The sequence below is a fragment of the Peromyscus maniculatus genome, chromosome 7 (genome assembly GCF_049852395.1).
Source record: "Peromyscus maniculatus bairdii isolate BWxNUB_F1_BW_parent chromosome 7, HU_Pman_BW_mat_3.1, whole genome shotgun sequence".
NCBI lineage: Eukaryota > Metazoa > Chordata > Mammalia > Rodentia > Cricetidae > Peromyscus > Peromyscus maniculatus.
This window is the reverse complement of record NC_134858.1, coordinates 16,283,827-16,304,264: the sequence shown is the minus strand read 5'-3', so window position 1 is coordinate 16,304,264 and position 20,438 is coordinate 16,283,827. Positions and strand designations below refer to the sequence as shown.

At 41.5% G+C, this 20,438-nt stretch overlaps 1 protein-coding gene across 8 annotated transcripts in view; it reads left to right on the top strand.

The window, feature by feature from the left end:
• LOC102924041 (zinc finger protein 426) overlaps nucleotides 1-19,910 on the top strand; it is a 42,539-nt gene extending 22,629 nt beyond the window's left edge. For 4 of the 8 annotated variants that reach the window (XM_076575755.1, XM_076575753.1, XM_076575756.1 and 1 more), the window contains 6 exons: nucleotides 8,900-9,023; nucleotides 10,847-10,920; nucleotides 13,065-13,191; nucleotides 15,015-15,095; nucleotides 16,919-17,001; nucleotides 17,443-19,910. In XM_076575755.1, the coding sequence (XP_076431870.1) occupies nucleotides 8,999-9,023; nucleotides 10,847-10,920; nucleotides 13,065-13,191; nucleotides 15,015-15,095; nucleotides 16,919-17,001; nucleotides 17,443-18,702 (1,650 nt within the window). In that variant the 5' untranslated portion in view covers nucleotides 8,900-8,998 and the 3' untranslated portion in view covers nucleotides 18,703-19,910. The remainder of the gene's footprint in view (nucleotides 1-8,899; nucleotides 9,024-10,846; nucleotides 10,921-13,064; nucleotides 13,192-15,014; nucleotides 15,096-16,918; nucleotides 17,002-17,442) is intronic. The other 4 variants (XM_076575758.1, XM_076575757.1, XM_076575760.1 and 1 more) reach the window with 3 other exon arrangements.
• Nucleotides 19,911-20,438: the final 528 nt, after the last annotated feature.

The window sequence follows — 20,438 nt, the reverse complement described above, 5'->3', positions numbered from 1 at the left end:
GAAAACAAGAGAATTATTTTGGGACCATAAAGATGGCTCATTGTTTAAGAACATTTGCTGTGGATCTGAGCCTCAGGTATCAAACCAGGTGTCCAGTTAACACCTGTAGCTCCAGTCCTAAGAAAGGATGGAGACAGCAGGATCACTGGAGCTTGTCGAATGTCATTTCTTGAAGTGGGTAGGAGGTCTTAATTACAGGCTTACAGCACAATGGGAGGACTCCGGAGGGCAGAAGTTCGCTACTGATGTTTTACAATCTTGCATCTAAGCTGTTAACGCCCATTATTCAGCATACACAGACAAGGAACTTCCCTTAAGCATTCAGGAGGGTGGAACCTGGCAGGGAATTAGCACTGGGAGGATATCAAGTTCAAGGTCTGCAAGCAAGGCAACAGTTACCCAAAACAGGGGCCAGGGCCCTGCAGGTCCCCCTTTTATTAAAAAATGAGCTTCTGACTTGGGTTGCGTGGGACGTCAACAGGTCACCTTACCCGTCATGGAGACGCCTGCCCAGGCCACACAGGTGTTCTGTCTTAGGTTGGTGAGTGCCCCCAGGCATTACCCATCTCTGAATACTCATTATCATACCGGCTCAATCGTGTGTGAGCTGCATGGTTAATTGCTGCCGAAGATCTCAAAGTGGCACTGGGCTTGCAATCTGTGTGTTTGATACAGAAAAGACCAACAGAGGTCCTATCTCACCCATAGCCAGTAGGCTAAAGGCAACTGAGCCATTCCCTTCCTTAATGAGCCATACTGTACGCTGGAGTCCTTGTAAGATAGTATCCCAAAAGCAACTGGAACTTGAGTTTATAAATTTATAATTTTCAAAGCCAATCGAGATGTATATAACTACTCAATTAAATTTATCATGCCCAATAGAATGAAAGATTAACTAACTGTAGTAGCTGCTTTTGTTGCCAGGGTCTGCACTGTGCTAGCTGTAGTAAGCAATTATGAAATGGTAATCCCAGAAACAGTAGCAGCGGTGTGCACCATTGTTATACCAGCAACAGTGGCAGCAGCAATGTTAAATTCTCTTCTGGATTGTGTGGACATCCACTGGCATGGATACAACTCCAGGAACACAAACCGCCAAGGCCTGTTTTTCTTGATCCCAGCATGACTTTGGCTGGCAGCTCTTCTGGAGAATCCAATCTCACTGCTACTGTTCCTAGGCTTACATTAATGCTTGCCAAAGCTGGCCATATTGGGCTCTCAATCTCCATTGGCATCAGAAGGGTAGATTTTTTCATGATGACCCATTAGGTCTCTGTCATGTTGGGCTTCAGCAGCAGCCACAGGGTGCGTTCAGTGCTCAGGAATCCAAAGAGGAACCACATTGTCCTGAGGAAAGACATAAAATAAACTCCGGGGCCACACCAACACTAGATCGGGTCTTCTCCAAGTGCCAATAGAAAGATCCTTCCATTGCTCCAGAGGATGATTTGCAACAGGAACCCTCCAGTACTTATCTGCATTGGATCCTCCAGCAGAATCCACCAATAAACTCCAGCAGAATCCACCGATAAAAAAATTTAAAATATATAAAACAAGGGAAAGAATAGAATGTGGAGAGGAATGATGAGTCCCTAGTTCTCCTTTTTTAACTTTAGTAAAATGTTTGTTTGTTTGTTTAATATTTCAAATTTTTCTATTTTTATTTATTTTTTATTGTTTAAAATTAATTAATTTATTTTTCTATTATCATCTTGATAGAGTATGTATTCTTATCTTAATAGTGAGATGTTTCATTGAGGCTTGCTCAGTAATTGAGTAAAACCGAAATTTATTATAAGCCACAGTCGTCCTAGGGACCTCCATGCTATATATATAGCCTCCATGGTTCTGTGGGTTGTAGTCTAATTGTTCTTTACTTTATATCTAGAATCCACTTATGAGTGAGTACATACCATGACTGTCTTTCTGGGTTTGGGTTACCTCACTCAGGATGATTTTTTCTAGTTCCATCCATTTGCCTGCAAATTTCATGTTTTCATTGTTTTTCTCTGCTGAGTAGTACTCCATTGTGTATATGTACCACATTTTTTTTCATCCATTCTTCTGTTGACAGGCATCTAGGTTGTTTCCAGGTTCTGGCTATTACAAATAGTGCTGCTATGAACATAGCTAAGCATGTATCTTTATGGTATGAATCAGCATTCCTTGGGTATATGCCCAAGAGTGGGATGGCTGGGTCTTGAGGTAGTTCGATTCCTAATTTTCTGAGAAACCGCCATGCTGTGGGATGTTAATGTATGTCCTGTGGGAGCCCTTCTTGGGTTCCTTGTGGCGTTACTCAGCAGGTTTGCATAGAGGATGATTAGGACCATGGGCCTGAGTGCAGGTGTCTGAGATGGTCTGCACTTGGCTGTACTGGGGGATGGTCTGTATGTCAAGTTGCTCTGATTGGTTAATAAATAAAACCTGATTGGTCGTGGCTAGGCAGGAAGTATAGGCGGGACTAACAGAGAGGAGAAATAAAAGAACAGGAAGGCAGAAGGAGACGCTGCCAGCCACTGTCAGGACAAGCAGCATGTGAAGATGCTGGTAAGCCACGAGCCGCGTGGCAAGGTATAGATTTGTAGAAATGCGTTACTTTAAGATATAGGAACAGTTAACAGGAGGCCTGCCACGGCCATACAGTTTGTAAGCAATATAAGTCTCTGTGTTTGCTTGGTTGGGTCTGAGCGGCTGTGGGACTGGCGGGTGACAGAGATTTGTCCTGACTGTGGGCAAGGCAGGAAAACTCTAGCTACACCGCCATACTGATTTCCACAGTGGTTGTACAAGTTTGCATTCCCACCAACAGTGGAGGAGTGTTCCCTTTGCTCCACATCCTCTCCAACATTGACTGTCATTGGTGTTTTTGATTGTAGCCATTCTGACAGGTGTAAGGTGGTATCTCAGAGTCGTTTTGATTTGCATTTCTCTGATGATTAAGGATGTTGAGCATTTCTTTAAATGTCTTTCAGCCATTTGTAGTTCTTGTTTTGTGAATTCTCTGTTTAGATCTTTAACCCATTTTTTAAATTGGACTGTTCAGTATTTTGATGTCTAGTTTCTTGAGTTCTTTATATACTGTGGAGATCAATCTTCTGTCAGATGTGGGGTGGGTGAAGATCTTTTCCCATTCTGTTGGCTGTCTTTTTGTCTTATTGACTGTGTCTTTTGCCCTGCAAAAGCTTCTCAATTTTGAAAGGTCCCATTTATTAATTGTTGTGCTCAGGGTCTGTGCTGTTGGTGTTATATTTAGGAAATGATCTCCAGTGCCAATGCGTTCAAGAGTGCTTCCTACTTTCTTTTCTATTAAGTTTAGTGTAGCTGGATTTATGTTCAGGTCTTTGATCCACTTTGACTTGAGTTTTGTGCATAGTGACAGATATGGATCTATTTGTAATCTTTTACATATTGACATCCAGTTATGCCAGCACTATTTGTTGAAGATACTTTCTTTGTTCCATTGTATAGTTTTGGCTCCTTTGTCAAAAACCAGGTGTTCATATGTGCATGGATTAATGTCAGGATCTTCAATTTGATTCCATTGGTCCATATGTCTGTTTTTATACCAGTACCAAGCTGTTTTTATTATTATAGCTCTATAGTAGAGTTTGAGGTCAGGGATGGTGATGCCTCCAAGGGTTGCTTTATCGTATAGGATTCTTTTAGCTATCCTGGGTCTTTTGTTTTTCCATATAAAGTTGAGTATTTTTCTTTCCAAGTCTGTGAAGAATTGTGTTGGGATTTTGATGGGGATTGCATTGAATCTGTAGATTGCTTTTGGTAAGATTGCCATTTTTACTATGTTAATCCTACCTATCCATGAGCATGGGAGGTCCTTCCATTTTCTGATATCTTCTTCAATTTTTCTTTAGAGATTTAAAGTTCTTATCAAAAAGGTCCTTCACTTGTTTAGTTAGTGTTATCCCAAGTTATTTTATATTATTTGTGGCTATTGTAAAGAGTGATGTTTCTCTGACTTCTTTCTCAGCCTTTTTATCATTTGTGTATAGGAGGGCTACTGATTTTTTTTGAGTTGATCTTGTATCCTGCCACTTTACTGAAGGAGTTTATCAGCTGTAGGAGTTCCCTGGTAGAGTTTTTTTGGGTCACTTATGTATACTATCATATCATCTGCAAATAATGAAAGTTTGACTTCTTCCTTGCCAATTTGTATCCCTTTGATCTCATTTTGTTGTCTTATTGCTCTAGCTAGAACTTCTAGTACTATATTGAATAAATATGGGGAGGGTGGACAGCCTTGTCTTGTTAATGAGTTTAGTGTTATTGCTTTGAGTTCTCTCCGTTTTATTTGATGTTTGCTGTTGGCTTGCTATAAATTGTCTTTATTATGTTTAGAAATGTTCCTTGTATTTCTGATCTTTCTAAGACCTTTATCATGAAGGGGTGTTGGATTTTGTCAAAGGCTTTTTCAGCATCTAATGAGATGATCATGTGTTTTTTTTCTTTCAGTTTGTTTATATGGTGTATTACATTGACTGATTTTCATATGTTGAATCATCCTTGCATCCCTGGGATGAATCCTATTTGGTCGTGATGGATAATTGTTTTGATGTATTCTTGGATTCGGTTTGCCAATATTTTGTTGAGTATTTTTGCATCAATGTTCATGAGGGAGATAGGTCTGTAGTTCTCTTTCTTTGTTGCATCTTTGTGTGGTTTGGGTATGAGGGTAATTGTAGCCTCATAAAAAGAGTTTGGTAGTGTTCCTTCTGTTTCTATTGTGTGGGACACTTTGAAGAGTATTGGTATTAGTTCTTCTTTGAAAGTCTGGTAGAATTCTGCACTGAAACCATCTGGTCCTGGGCTTTTTTTGGTTGGGAGACTTTTGATGACTGTTTCTATTTCTTTAGGGGTTATTGGTCTATTTAAATGGTTTATCTGGTCTTGATTTAATGTTGGTATGTGGTATTTATCCAGAAAATTGTCCATTTCTTCCTGGTTTTCCATTTTTGTGGAGTACAGGTTTTTGAAGTATGATCTGATGATTTGCTGGATTTCCTCGTTGTCTGTTGATGTCTCCCTTTTCATTTCTGATTTTGTTAATTTGGGTGCTCTTTCTTTGTCTTTTGGTTAATTTGGCTACGGGTTTGTCTATCTTGTTGATTTTTTCAAAGAACCAACTCTTTGTTTCATTGATTTTTTTGTATTTTTCTTTTGTTTTCTATTTCATTGATTTCAGCCCTCAATTTGATCATTTCCTGGCGTCTATTTCTCCTGGGTGAGTTTGTTTCTTTTTGTTCTAGAGCTTTCAGTTGTGCAGTTAATTCATTGGTATGGGATTGCTCCATCTTCTTTATGTGTGCATTTAGAGCTATGAATTTTCCTCTTAGCATTGCTTTCATAGTGTCCCATAAGTTTGGGTATGTTGTATTTTCATTTTCATTGAATTCTAGGAAATCTTTAATTTCTTTCTTTATTTCTTCCTTGACCCATTGATGTTTCAGGTGGGCATTAGTCAGTTTCCATGAGTTTGTGGGTTTTCTATAATTTTTGTTGTTGTTGAGGTCTAACTTTAAGGCATGGTGGTCTGATAAAATACAGGAGGTTATTCCAATTTTTTTTGTATCTGTTGAGATTTGTTTTGTGGCCAAGCATGTGGTCAATTTTTGAGAAGGTTTCATGGGGTGCTGAGAAGAAGGTATATTCTTTTGTGTTAGGATGGAATGTTCTGTAGATATCTATTAAGTCCATTTGAGTCATAACATCTGTTAGGTCCTTTATTTCTTTGTTAAGTTTCAGTCTGGTAGATCTGTCTTTTGGTGAGAGTGGTGTGTTAAAATTTCCCACTACTAATGTGTGGGGTTTGATGTGCGTTTTAAACTTTAGTAGTGTTTCTTTTATGAATGTGGGTGCTTTTGTATTTGGAGCATAAATGTTTAGAATCAAGACTTTATCTTGGTGGATTTTTCCCGTGATAAATATGTAATGTCCATCCTGATCTCTTTTGATTGATTTTAGTTTGAAGTCTATTTTATTAGATATTAGGATAGCTACACCAGCTTGTTTCTTAGGTCCATTTGCTTGGAAAGCCTTTTCCCAGCCCTTTACTCGGAGGCAGTGTCTGTCTTTGAAGTTAAGGTGTGTTTCTTGTATGCAGCAGATGGATGGGTCTTGTTTTCTTATCCATTCAGTTAGCCTATGTCTTTTTATAGGTGAGTTGAGACCATTGATATTGATGGATATTAATGACCAGTGATTGTTAATTCCTGTTATTTTTTGTGGTTGTGTTGTGTTGTCCTTCTTTGGTGTATGTTGGTGTGGCATTATCTATTGCTTGATTTTTCATGGATGTGTTAGCTTCTTTGCGTTGGATTTTCCCTTCTAGTGCTTTCTGTAGGGCTGGGTTTGTGGACAGGTATTGATTAAATCTGGTTTTCTCCTGGAATATTTTGTTTACTTCACCTATGGTGATTGAGAGTTTTGCTGGGTATAATAGTCTGCTTTGGCATCCGTGATCTCTTAGTGTCTTCATAAGATTTGTCCATGATCTTCTAGCTTTCATAGTCTCTATTGAGAAGTCTGGTGTTATTCTGATGAGTTTGCCTTTATATGTTACTTGGTCTTTTTCCTTTGTGGCTCTTAATATTTTTTCTTTGTTCTGTGTGTTTCGTGTTTTGATTATTATGTGGCAAGGGGACTTTTTTTTAGATCCAGCCTATTTGGTGTTCTGTAAGCTTCTTGTATCTTCATAGGTATTTCTTTCTTTAGGTTAGGAAAGTTTTCTTCTATGATTTTGTTGAATATATTTTCTGTGCCTTTGACTTGGTATTCTTCTCCTTCTTCTATCCCTATTATTCTTAGGTTTGGTCTTTTCATGGTGTCCCAAATCTCTTGGACATTTTGTTACGACTTTTTTGTCTTTAGTGTTTTCTTTGACTGACGAATCTATTTTCTTTGTTATGTCGTCAGTGTCAGAGATTCTCTGTTCCATCTCTTGCAATCGGTTGGTTATGCTTGTTTCTGTAGTTCCTTTTTGTTTAGTCAGGATTTCTATTTCCAGCATTCCCTCAGCATGTGTTTTCTTTATTGTCTCAAATTCATTTTTCAGGTCTTGGAATGTTTCTTTCATCTGTTTAACTGCTTTTTCTTGGCTTTCTTTGATTCCTTCCCATTTTTTGTTCGTTTTTTCTTCCTTTTCTTTAAGGGAGTTTTTTTTTGTTTTTGTTTTTTTGTTTTTTTTGGTTTTTCGAGACAGGGTTTCTCTGTGTAGCTTTGCGCCTTTCCTGGAACTCACTTGGTAGTCCAGGCTGGCCTCGAACTCACAGAGATCCACCTGGCTCTGCCTCCCAAGTGCTGGGATTAAAGGCGTGCGCCACCACCGCCCAGCAGGGAGTTTTTTATTTCCTCTTTAATGGAGTTTTTCATTTCCTCTTTAAGGGAAGTTTTTATTTCCTCTTTAATGGAGTTTTTCATTTCCTCTTTAAGGGAAGTTTTTATTTCCTCTTTAAGGGAATGTTTTATTTCTTCTTTAAGGGCCTCTATCATCTTCTTAAAGTCATTTTTAGGATTGATTTCTTCTGTTTCTTCTGCTTGGTATGTTTAGGTCTTGCAGGTGTAGAATCACTAGGTTCTGGTGTTGCCATATAGGTCTTTATGTTGTTACCTGTATTTTTGCACTGGCGTCTACTCATCTCTTCCCCTGCTCGGTGCAGGTGGTGTCTGTGTCTGAGAGTGCCTCTCTTGTTCTAATTTTTAGTCTTGGTTCACTAGGAGTTCTTGGTTAAATTGTGCTATTGGGCTGTTTCTTCAGGGGCAGCTGGTCTCAGTCGGTGAAGTATATACTTATGATTCTGGTGATCTGGTTTGGTGGCTGGGCAGCGCCTTCTTCTGTGTTCCCACGTCCTGTTTTGTTCATTTGTCAACTCCTCAGCTGATCTTGTTTCTTCAGACTTCAAACTGTAGTCATCTGAATCCTCTCCCGGATGGATTTCAGCTGAGCGGGGTAGTCTCACCAACACCTCCAAGTTGTTGGGTTTCGCAGGATGAGAAGCTGGGCCCTGTTGTTGGCCTCAGATGGAGTGTTCAGATTCATTCTGGTTCCGTCCCACAGAGATAGCTTCTTCCCAGGGTGTTGGGATTAAAGGCGTCCCTGTTCCATGCTCTTGATTAAGAGCTTGTTTTCACTATCTCTTCAGCGGGTAATAGCTCAGTTTCTGGTCTTCATTGCAACTGTGTTTTGGCTGCCGCCTGCTGGGCCTCTCTGCCTCCACACCAGGCTTGTCTGCCTCTGCCAGGCCTGTTTCTGCCAGGCCTGTTTCTGCCGGGCCTGTCTACCTCTGCGGGCCGCTGCTGGACCTCCCTGCCTCTGCCTGCCGTCACCGCCACGCCTGTCTCTAAACCCATATTTCTTATCTATGTTCTACTGCATGGTGGTACCTTTATTCAGCATGGCATGTTCATCTCCTGCTTCCTCTGGATCTTGCTGGTGACTCTGCCCTTCTTCATCCACATACTCTCTTTTTGTCCACAAGTCCCGCCTAAACTCTACCTGCCTAGGTGTTGACCATTAGCTCTTTATTAAATCAATGAATGCCCTATATTTAACCAATGAGAGCAACACATTTTCACAGTGTACAAAAAGATTGTTCCACACCACTAGCATTGCAGTCATGCACCACCATACTTGGCTTGAATGTAGGACTTTTTAGAGCAGTTGTATTTACTGTGAAGGCTGGTTATAATGATAATTGAACACATACACACACACACACACACACACACACACACACACACACACACATACACACACACTCCTTTCACAGTGTGCTACATAGCATTCCTCAGTAAATGGCAGGTAGATCACTAGAATTCATGTTTCAGAGTCATGTTAATTAATGATTGATACTACAGGAATGCTAATGGTTGTGTACAACAGGTAATGGAGAGTGCTTCTGTCCACTGAACCTCAGCAGCTGCACTAAAGTGATGATAACCCCAGTCAAAGGAGTATTCAGACACACTTCCATGTTACAGAATGGCAGCAGCTGATTCATCCCATGGTAAGGTCTGATGATTCTGTGTCTTAGAAGAATTCCTAAGGTTCCCCTAAGAATTCCCAGCACTGTGGTCTGGGTCAGAATAGTTTATGTTGCTGATTCTTTATATACTTTAAAAAGGTAGTTCTCAGGACTGCAGAGATGGCTCAACTGTTAAAAAACACTTGTTGCTCTTGCAGAAGACCCCAGATCCCAGCACCCAAATGGTGGCTCACAACTATCTGTAACTCCAGTTCCAGGGGACCAAATGCCTTCTTCTGACCTCTGCAGACATTAGGTACACATGTGATGCATAGACATATATGCAAACAGAACCCTAGTACATGTAAAATTTAAAAACAAAAATGTAGTTCTTTGAGAAGATACTCCATATGTAACAGCTGTGCAAATTCTGAGTTGGTCTGCCTTGGTCCTGTGCCAATGAAGAGAGTGGGTATTTATATGATTGGAGTGTTTCCAACCAAGGATCTAGTATTTGAAATGTGCCCTAAGGATTTTGTTATATTTGGTTTTTTTCCCGTGAGTGTGTGTGTGTGTGTGTGTGTGTGTGTGTGTGTGTATGTGTATACATGTTAATGTGTATGTGCACATTGATGTGTGCATGTGGAGATCAGAGGTCCACATTGGGTGTTTTCTTCAATCATTCACTGCATTACTTTTTTTTTTAAAGGAATCTTTGTGTGTGTGTGTGTGTGTGTGTGTGTGTGTGTGTGTGTGTGTGTGTGTTTGTATGTGTATGTGTATGTGTATGTGTATGTGTATGTGTGGACAACTTTTAGGAGTCCGTACTCTCTCCTACCTTGTGGATCTTTGGAATTGAACTCAGGTTGACAGGTTTGGAAGCAAGTGCCACTTGCTGGCCCACAGGGATATTTGAAATGTCTCTGGCGTGTGTTACAAGGGAAAAGGTGAAGTCTTCATTATAAGTTTAATAATCATGATAAAGTACCATTTTTTGTTTTAGATTTTATTTATTTTTATATGTATGTGTGTTTGTCAATGCATCATGTGTGTGTAGTGCCCATGGAGGCCAGAAGAGGGTATCAGATGGGACTGGACAGTTGTGAGCTGTCTTGTGAGCCCTGGGAATTGAACCTGGGTCTACTAGAAGACACATCAGTGCTCTTAGTCACTGAACCATCTCCCACCCCCAACACTTTTCTTTTTTGAGATAGGGCCCCAAGCAGCTCATGGTGGCCTTGAATTTGCTAGGTAACTAATGATGGCCTTGAATTTCTGAACCTTTTGCTTCCACCTCTTGAACTGGGCTGACAGGTATGCACCATCACACCCATGTTTATGCTAAGATGGAACATGGGGCTCCATGCATGCTAGGCAAATACTATACTGACTGAGCTCCAGCTCCAGCCCTGATAGAGTAGTGTTTTCAGGGCATAAAGCTATGTTACTTGTGAAATTAGGCTGTTGTTAATAGTTATCCTAATAAGCAGCATTCCTTGTCATCCTTCTTTCAGGTTGTAGATGGGACAGGACTGTTCTAGCATTCTGTGGCATGTAGGGGTGGGGAAGAGCACTTGTGTGTGTGTGTGTGTGTGTGTGTGTGTGTGTGTGTGTGAGAGAGAGAGAGAGAGAGAGAGAGAGAGAGAGAGAGAGAGATGAGGAATGAGTGAGAGAGGGAGGAGAAAGGGATATATTGAGAGACACAGAACAAGAAAGATGGAAAATAGGAGGGAGGGAGACATCAGTCTGTAGTTAGATTGATTACATAAGGCTTTTGTAGTAGGTGGAATGACTTCTGTGCCTTTGAATGAGATTCTGGACAACTGAGTGTTCATACTTGCTTCATTTTCCTTATGATCTTTCAGGGGACTCAGTCTGCCTTCAACAAGAAAAGGTAGCAGCAGAAAGGATGTTGATTGACTGCCTGACAAATTATCAGGTAAAAAAAATACACACATACACACACTTTCAAACTGTTCTGCCTGTAGACAGTTTCCTCTGGACAAACACGTCTCTAGAGTAAATAGAGCCTCACCTAAGGATCTCGCTCCCTGTTCTAGTTTCCTGGGAGTTAGAGCCTGCCACAGTTTGCCTTCTGTTGCCCTGATAAACACAGGGGGCGGGAGAGAAAGGGTTCATTCCAGTTTACAATTCTCAGGTCACAATTCTCAGGTCATAGTCCAGCACTGAGGGAAGCCAAGGCTGGAACTTGAGGCAGGAACTGAAGCAGAGACCAATGGTGGAATCTGTTTCCTGGGTCATGCCCCTGGCTTGCTCAGCTACCTTTCTAATACATCCCAGGCCCACCTGCCCAGGAGTGGTGCCACCCACAGTAGGCTGGGCCTTCCTTCATCAATCGCAAACCAAGAAAATGCCCCACAGGCCACTCTGATGAAGGCAGTTCCTCAGTTGAGACTCCCTAGTCCCAGATATGTCTAGGTTTGTGTCAGGTTGACAGTGACTATGACAAAAAACTTTCCTATTAAATGAGTTGGAAACTTACAGTTAATCTTGATTTTTCAATAATAACCTAGTTTTACCTTCATGGTATCAACTCATGTTTCTTTCTTCCTTCCTTCCTTCCTTCCTTCCTTCCTTCCTTCCTTCCTTCCTTCCTTCCTTCCTTCCTTCCTTCCTTCCTTCCTTCCTTCCTTCCTTCCGTCCTTCCTTCCGTTCTTCCTTCCTCCTCCTTCTTCTTCTTCTTTTTTTTTTAGATTTATTTATGATGTATACAGTGTTCTGCCTGTATGTGTCCCTGCAGGCCAGAAGAGGGCACCAGATCTCATTACAGGTGGTTGTGAGCTACCATGTGGTTGCTGGGAATTGAACTCTGGACCTCCGGAAGAGCAGCCAGTGTTCTTAACCTCTGAGCCATCTCTCCAGCCCTCATTTTGTTTGTTTTTATTTTTGGTTTTTCTAGACAAGGTTTCTTTATGTAGCCTTGGTTATCCTGGAACTCACTCTGTAGACCAGGATGGCCTCAAACTCACAGAGATCCACCTGCCTCTGCCTCCTTAGTGCTGAGATTAAAGGCACACATCACCATTGCCCAGCTTCCTCATGTTTCTTTTATTATTACGTGTGTGTGTGTGTGTGTGTATGTATGTATGTATGTATGTGCCCATGAATGTGTAGATGCAAATGTTTATATGAGCACATGCCACAGTGTGTGGATTTGGAGGACAGCTTGCAAAAGTCAGTTCTCTCCTTGCATCATGTGTGTCTGAGGATCACACTCAGGTCATCAGGCATGGTGGCAAATGACTTTACCCACTGAGCCATCTTGCTGGCCCCTGATCAACTGAATGTTTCTTCCTTTGTTAAGTTCTCTGGCAGATGATAAGATAGATGACAATTTATTTTTCTACAGACATTCATTCATGTATGCACATTCCTCACATCTTTAGGAAGTGCTGGCTATTGCGCTTAATACAGAGAAATAGGGTATTTTCTTGTGTACTGCTAGTACCGGTTCCAATTCGGCATGGCATGTAACTTGAGGAAATGAAGAGCGTGAGAATAGGGCTGGGGTGGGGCTCAGTGGTGGGGTTCTTGCCTAGCATGCCCAGTCGGGGTCTGAGTTCCTTCTAGCAAGGCAGAAAGGTGGGCAGGTCCTGAGGAGACGGCTCGGTGGGTAAAGGGCTTGTAGTACAAACCCAGGGACCTGAATGTTGATCCCCATATCCCCAGCATATGTCTATAATGTCATGTGGGTGGAGACTGGCAGATTTCAGGACTCTCTGGTCAGCCAGTCTAGCTGAAACAGCAATTTCCAGGTTCAGTGAAAAACCCTGTCTCAGAAAATAAGGTGAAGAATTCATTGAGGAAGTCATCCCAACATCAACCTTTGGCCTTCACATGAACTTGCACAGGCAAGTATACCTATCAGTATACAAGTATATACACCACAACACACACGCACGCACGCACGCACGCACGCACGCACGCACACACAAGTTTACAGAGGATTTTATAATGTGGCCAGGAAATTTTCTATAGATGATGGGTCCTGCTTCCTCATCCTCCCATGTTCATTAACAAAGATCTTATTTGGCTAAACCCAGCTTGTCTTCAATATTTCAGGAGTTAGTGAGCTTTGAGGATGTGACTGTGGCCTTTACCCAAGAGGAGTGGTCCTCACTGAACCCAGCCCAGAGAAGCCTCTACAGAGATGTGATGCTGGAGAACTACCAGAACCTGGTCACAGTAGGTAGGTCTGCTGTTGCTCCCTGTAGCCTCTCATGGACTGTGTTTCAGGAATGGTGATGGTAGTTCTGAGTAAGACACAGCTCCATCCCTAAATACATACTTTTTTGGTTTTTGCTTTGCTGTATTTTGAAACAGGGAGTCTCATTGTAGCCCTTGGTAGCCTGGAACATGAGATGTAAAACAGGCTAACCTCAAACTCAGATATTACCCGTGCCTCTGCATTCTGAATGCTGAGATTAAAAGTGTATACCACCCTAAATGTGTCTTAATATTCTGGGGTAGTTCTCAAAAAGTCCAAGGTCTGTATATATTTTTGCTGGGTGTTGGTGGCTCACGCCTTTAGTCCCAGCACTCAGGAGACAGAGGCCAGCAGTCTTTGAGTTTGAGGCCAGCCTGGTCTACAGAGCGAATTCCCAGGGCATCCATGTTGCACAAAGAAACCCTATCTTGAACCCTGCCCCTCACTCTAGAAAGAGAGTATATATTTTCCCTCTCCATGTTGATAGGCTAAATTAGAGACGTCAATGTAAAATCTTACATCATTTGTGTGTTAATAAGTTCTCTTGGAGTTCAAGAGATGGCTCAGTGGTTAAGAGACCTTGTTGAGGACCTGGAGTGAAATCCAGTACTTATATAACCAGCGGCTTGTGGTCTTGCACACACCTGAAACCCTAGTATATAGAATAGGGGGGAGGTTGGAAATGAGGATCACTGAGGCTTACTGGCTCCCAGCCTGGCTGGAAAAACATAAGCCAAGGTTCCAGGAGAGACTGCTGTAAAGAAGCAAGACAGAGAGTGATAGAGAATGGCACCCAACACCCCCTTTGTCCTTTACATGTGGGCACAGACATGCACACAAATGTGCATATTCCACATACACATACACCGCACACATCCATACCCGCAAATGCATATATTTAATTAAGGAAGGGGTTGGGGAGATGACTCAGTAAGGTGGTCACTGCCTAAGCAAGAGGACTGAGTTAGAGCCCCAGCTCTCATGTAAAAGCCAGGTGTGATATTGACTACCACTTATACAGAAGCACACCCACAGACATGAGCACTTATACACACATGCAAAATAATAAGTAAATTAGAAAGTTTGATTATCTTGATGACTGTGATGAACAATACTATATATGAACCACTTGTAGTTAATTTCCCTAGAGGAACAAAGATCTCTTTGTTGCAGTTCTCTCTCTCTCCTTCTTTTGTTTTTGGTTTTTGAGACAGCGTTTCACTGTGTAGCTCTGTCTGTCCTAGAACTCACTCTGTAGACCAGGCTGGCCTTGAACTTAGAGATCTACCTGCCGCTGCCTCCTGGATTAAAGGCATGCACCACCACTGCCTGGCTGTTGCTGTTCTTACTTCCTGTTTGAATAAAAGTCAGATTCTGGGTTAGATATGACTCAGTGATCGAGCACCTATCTATCTATCACTTGCAGGGCCCTGGGTGCAGTCCCCTGTACTACAGAAAGAAAACTCTGGTGCTTTGTAAATGTGTATGTGACTAAATTAATTGGGGTCTTAGGCTCCAGAGCAAATTGAACTTTTGAGACATAGACAGGTGGTACTTGTATTATTAGTCCCTTAAAAATAATTTATGTTATCATCACAACTCTAATTTCTGGCCAGGGTTGGTGGCACACTTCTGGAATTCAAGCCCATGGGAGGCTGAAAGAGGACTATTTCTGTGAGCTTGAAGCCAGTGCTTGTCTTCACACACTGGAGAAAAAAAGCAAAAATTGGGATTCATGAACCATGGGAAGTTACGTCATTTTTCTGACTGTGCCTTCTCACCAATGTGTCTTACCTTGTGCACAGGATATCAGCTCATCAAACCCAGCCTGGTCTCTTGGTTGGAACAAGAAGAGTTTAGTACAGGTCAGAAGATAGTTTTCCCAGGTCAGTATTCTTGGAAATTCTTTTTTTTTTTTCTTTTGAGACAGGGCTTCTCTGTGTAGCCCTGGCTATCCTGGAACTCACTCTGTAGATAAGGCTGGCCTCGAACTCACAGAGATCTGCCTGCTTCTGTCTCCTGAATGCTGGGATTAAAAGTGTGTACCACCGTCACTGGGCTTGGAAATTCTATTTAATGAAAGTTTAGTATGTTTGCAACTGAAATAAACTTAAAATAAAAACTAAACTCTTGTGTTGGATTGGAGAGATGGCTCAGTAGGTAAAGGCACGTGCGGCCAAGCCTCATAACTTGAGTTCAATCCCTGGAACCCACATGGTGGAAAGAGAGAACCAACTCCCAAAGTCCCCTGACCTCTACTGCATGCTATGACACATATGTATGTGTGCACACATACACTCAGTTGTTGCTGGAGGGCTTCTCTCCAGGATCCACCAAGCCCCGCAGTCCCACAATCCACATATAAAACAATCACTCAGACGCTTATATTACTTATAAACTACATGGCCATGGCAGGCTTCTTGCTAACTGTTCTTATATCTTAAATTAACCCATTTCTATAAATCTATACCTTGCCATGTGGCTGGTGGCTTACCAGAGTCTCTACATGCTGCTTGTCCTGGCGGTGGCTGCAGTGTCTCTCCCTCCTTCTTCCTGTTTCCCTAATTCTCCTCTCTCCTTGTCCCGCCTATACTTCCTGTCTGGTCACTGGCCATCAGTGTTTTATTTATGTAGAGCGATATCCACAGCACTCAGTATGTGAATGAATGGATGAATGAATGTTTTAAAAAACCTTAAAACCCTTGTATATGTATGTGTGATGTGTGTATAGGGGCGTGTATGGGTTGCCGCGGTATGTATTTTGGAGTCAGAGGGCAACCTTTGGTGTTGGCCCTCACCTTCCACTGCGTTTGGACAGTGTCTCTGTTTGCCACTGCATGTGCCAGGCCAGCAAGCTTCAGGGGGTTTTCCTGTCTCCATCCCCATCTTGTCGTAGATGTACTGGAATTGCAGACACATGCTGCCATGCTCAGCCTTATGTGAGTTCTGGGGATCTGAACTCAGGTCCTCACACTTGTAAAATAAGACTTTACTCTTTTTTAACCAGCCCAGCTCCTATAATGAAGTTATTCAAGATAAAATTTGTTTCAGAACTCTGAGGCAAGAAGGAAAATCTTCAACTTCCAATATTCTTAAACATTGCTTTGAGAGATTTTTCTACTTAAATTTTCCTGAAATTTTCTACTCTCTTTCCCTTATAAATTCTTTCTGTTTACCATTGGTTTTAATTTTTATATAATTAACTTTTAACTTTTAATATGATCTAAAAGCTTGATCAATTGTTATTGTTTTTGCCTGGCATGGCACATCTCTGTGATCCTTCTATTCAGGAATCTGAGACAGAATGGTTATGAAGTCAGCATAGTATGAGCTGTGTAGTGAGTTCAAGGCTGGGCTGCTTAGTCTTAAAATAGAACAGAAAAATAACCTCATCTGTTTCTACTGTTTTCTACCTTTTAAAATTCAAAATAAAAATAAATGAGCCTTATTTTTTTAAAGATAATTTATTTTTATTTTATGTGTATTGGTGTTTTGCCTGCATGGATGTCTGTGTGACAGTGTCAGATCTTGGAGTTCGAGACAGTTGTTAGCTGCCATGTGGGTGCTGGGAATTAAACTTGGGTCTTCTAGAAGAGCAGTCAGGGCTCTTAACCACGGAGCCATCTCTCCAGCCCAAGTCTTATTTTTAACTCCCATTTTCCATTTCTTTCTCCAAACTCTTAACATTTATTTTTCTGTTTTACTTCAGAATGGAAAATGCAGCTTGAAAACAAATGTTCAGCACCCCAACAGGAATTTTTGAGGGGTAACATATCCAATGGGATGCAAATGGTAAGAATAAAAAATTTATCTTATTTTTATTCTCAAAGAAAATTAGCGGCTAGAGATGTGTCTCTTGTACAGTACCTAACTGGCGTGCTTGAAGCCCTTGGAAGGAGAAAACTCATTAAAGGAGATTTGAGAGAAGCAGATAATACACAAGAGCAAAGTCTGAAGGAATAGTATTAAATTGTGCCCGTGATGTGTAATGAAACTCACTGCTTCAGAATTCACACAAATTACATCCTTTTCTTGGAATGGTACAGAAATCTTTTAAAGATTAGACCAGATAACAGCATTCTGGAGGAAGTGTTTAATCACACCACTGGAGAGCAATTCACGAGTATGAACTGTATGCATGTAGTGAAAAATAATCATAATGTTTTGTTATCAAATGGTTATAACCTTACCAATTGGCTGCAATAAAGAAATGTTGTTCTTCCCTTTTATCAGCAGACAGGAAGCCAGGATGGAAGGGAGCGCTGTAAGTGGACGAAATCTGAAGACTTCTTCAGTGAACTCTCATCCCTTAAGACACATAGGGAAACTCAAACTACACAGGATAATTATGACTGTAGTCAGTATGGAAAAGACCTTGTAATGCTTCAGAAGAAAAACTGTGCTGGTGAGAAACTTTCTGAGTTCAATCAGAATGAAGAAATCTGTATGACCCCAGTTAAGGTTAATCAGAAAATTACCACAGAAGAGAAATCTTTTGAAGGCAGTGACTGTGGGAAGTCTTTTATTAATCAGTCACACCTTCAGGCACATAGAAGAACTCACAGTGGAGACAGAATTTATGATTGGAATGAATATGGGAGAAGTTTTATAAACTCAAGACTGGCTGTGCTTATAGAAACTCTCAATGCAAAGAAACCTTACAGATGTAAGGAATGTGGGAAAGGCTATAGATACCCTGCATATCTAAATATTCACATGCGAACTCACACTGGTGAGAAGCCCTATGAATGTAAGGAATGTGGGAAAGCCTTCAATTATTCCAATTCATTTCAGATACATGGAAGAACTCACACTGGAGAGAAACCCTATGTATGTAATCAGTGTGGAAAAGCTTTCACTCAGTACTCAGGCCTTAGTATACATGTAAGATCTCACAATGGTGATAAGCCCTATGAATGTAAGGAGTGTGGGAAAGCCTTCCTTACATCCTCACGACTTATTCAACATGTGAGAACTCACACAGGAGAAAAGCCTTTTGTGTGTGTCAAATGTGGGAAAGCCTTTGCTGTCTCTTCAAATCTCAATGGACATTTGAAAATGCATGCTGAAGAGAAGACATGTGAGTGTAAGATTTGTGGGAAAGCATTTGGATATCCTTCATGTCTTAATAATCACATGAGAACTCACAATGCCAAAAAGTCATACACATGTAAGGAATGTGGGAAGGCCTTTAACTATTCCACCCACCTTAAAATTCACATGCGAATCCACACTGGAGAGAAACCTTATGAGTGTAAACGGTGTGGGAAAGCATTCAGTCATTCCACTTCATTTCAGATACATGAAAGAACCCACACTGGAGAGAAGCCCTATGAATGTAAGGAGTGCGGGAAAGCCTTCATCTGTCCCAGTTCCTTCAGAATTCATGAAATAAGTCACACTCACACTGAAGAAAAACCATATAAGTGTCAGCAGTGTGGAAAAGCCTACAGTCATCCTCGTTCACTTCGAAGGCATGAAAGAAGTCACTAGTGAGAAGCCTAGTTGATGTTAGCTATGTGAGAAAGCCATTATTTGCTCTAGTTTGCTTTGAAGACATGATGGTACTCACACTGGAGAGAAAATGTTTAAAATTATATACATAGCTTGGAGCAGTGCTGTATGGTAGCTGCTCAGGAGGCTGAAGATGGGGGTAAATTTAAAACTATACTGGGCAACACAGATACTCCATGTCAGAAAAGTTAAAGTGAATGCTGGCAAGAGGGCCCAGTGGACAGAAGCACTTGTGAATGTCTGACGACTGGAACTTGATCCACATCCCTGTAAAATAGACAGATAGAGTGGCATGCATCTGTATTCCCAGCAGTCCTACAAGATGGGAAGCAGAGGCAGGAGAATCACCTGGAAGCTTGCAGGGCAGCCAGCTTGGAGTATGCAGCATGGCAGAAAGAACAAGAGAGACCCCGCCCTGCCTCAACAAGGTAGAAGAACCAGTGCCCTGAAGTTGTCCTGTGACCCCGTATGTTTACCCACCTCCCCACATATGCCGCAGTAATAAATACAACTTCCAAGAATGGAAATGGGGGCTCTTGAGATGGCTCGGTAGATAAAAGCCTTCTCCATACAGTACTGACAACTTGCTTTCTATCCCTGGTTCCCCACCGTGGAAGGAGAGAATTGGCATTTAACAGCTGCCTTGTGATCTCCACATGAATGCTGTGGCACACATGCCCTCTTGCCAGTCTCCAAGAATAATAGATTTTAAAAATTGAAATGAGTGACTGTAGAGATGGCTCAAACAGTTACCAGCACCTGCTACTCTTGCAGAGGACACAGGTTCTGTTCCCAGCATTCACATGGCAACTCACAGCCATCCATAACTAGTTTCAGGACATCTGGCACCCTTTTCTGGCCTCTGTGAACACTCATCATACATAGAGTGCACATGTTCAGGCAAAACACTTGTACACATAAAGTAAAGATAATAAAAAGAAAAGGAAGTTGCAATGAGTCCTGTTAGGTCAGAGTGACTGATGTCCTCAGAAGGCTAAGGTGCAGCAGGATACAGAGAGAAGACCATGGGAAGTCTTCAAATGGCCTTCTGCAAATGAGACAGATGTTTCTACTATGTTTCTACTACATGTTTCTACTATGACCTCCAGAGGAAACTACCTGAGTTATGCTGATCTTTGATTTCCAGCCTCCCAATTGTAAGAAATAAATAACCACATTTGAGCTTCCTGGTCTGTTACTTTGTTGCATTAGCTCTAACAAATATATTCAATATGAATGAACCTTTGGACTACCCAAAAGCTTTAGTTACATGCAGGTCTGATTGCAGTGGCCCTTATTTGTATAACCCTACAGTTTGAGAGGTGGAAGTGGGATTGAGTGTAAGACCTGTGCTACACAGCAAGGTCCTGTCTGTCTTCTGTGTTTTCAAACATTTTTCTTCAATATCACATCTTTACAAATCAAATCAAGGGATGGGGGCAAAATGATGGCTTAGCGGTTAAGAGCATTTGTTAGTCTTCTAGAGGACCTAGTATTTGAGTCCCAGTGTCCACATGGTGGCTTATAATCATGTCTGTAATTCCAGTTCCAGCTCATCTGATGCCCTTTTTTGGCTCCTGAGGGCAACATACAGTCATGTGTTGCACATAAATACACGTAGGTAAAACACTCATGCACACAAAATAATTAATAACTCTTTTGGGTTTTTTTTGAAGGGGGGGAACAAAGTTTCTCTGTGTAGCCCTGGCTATCCT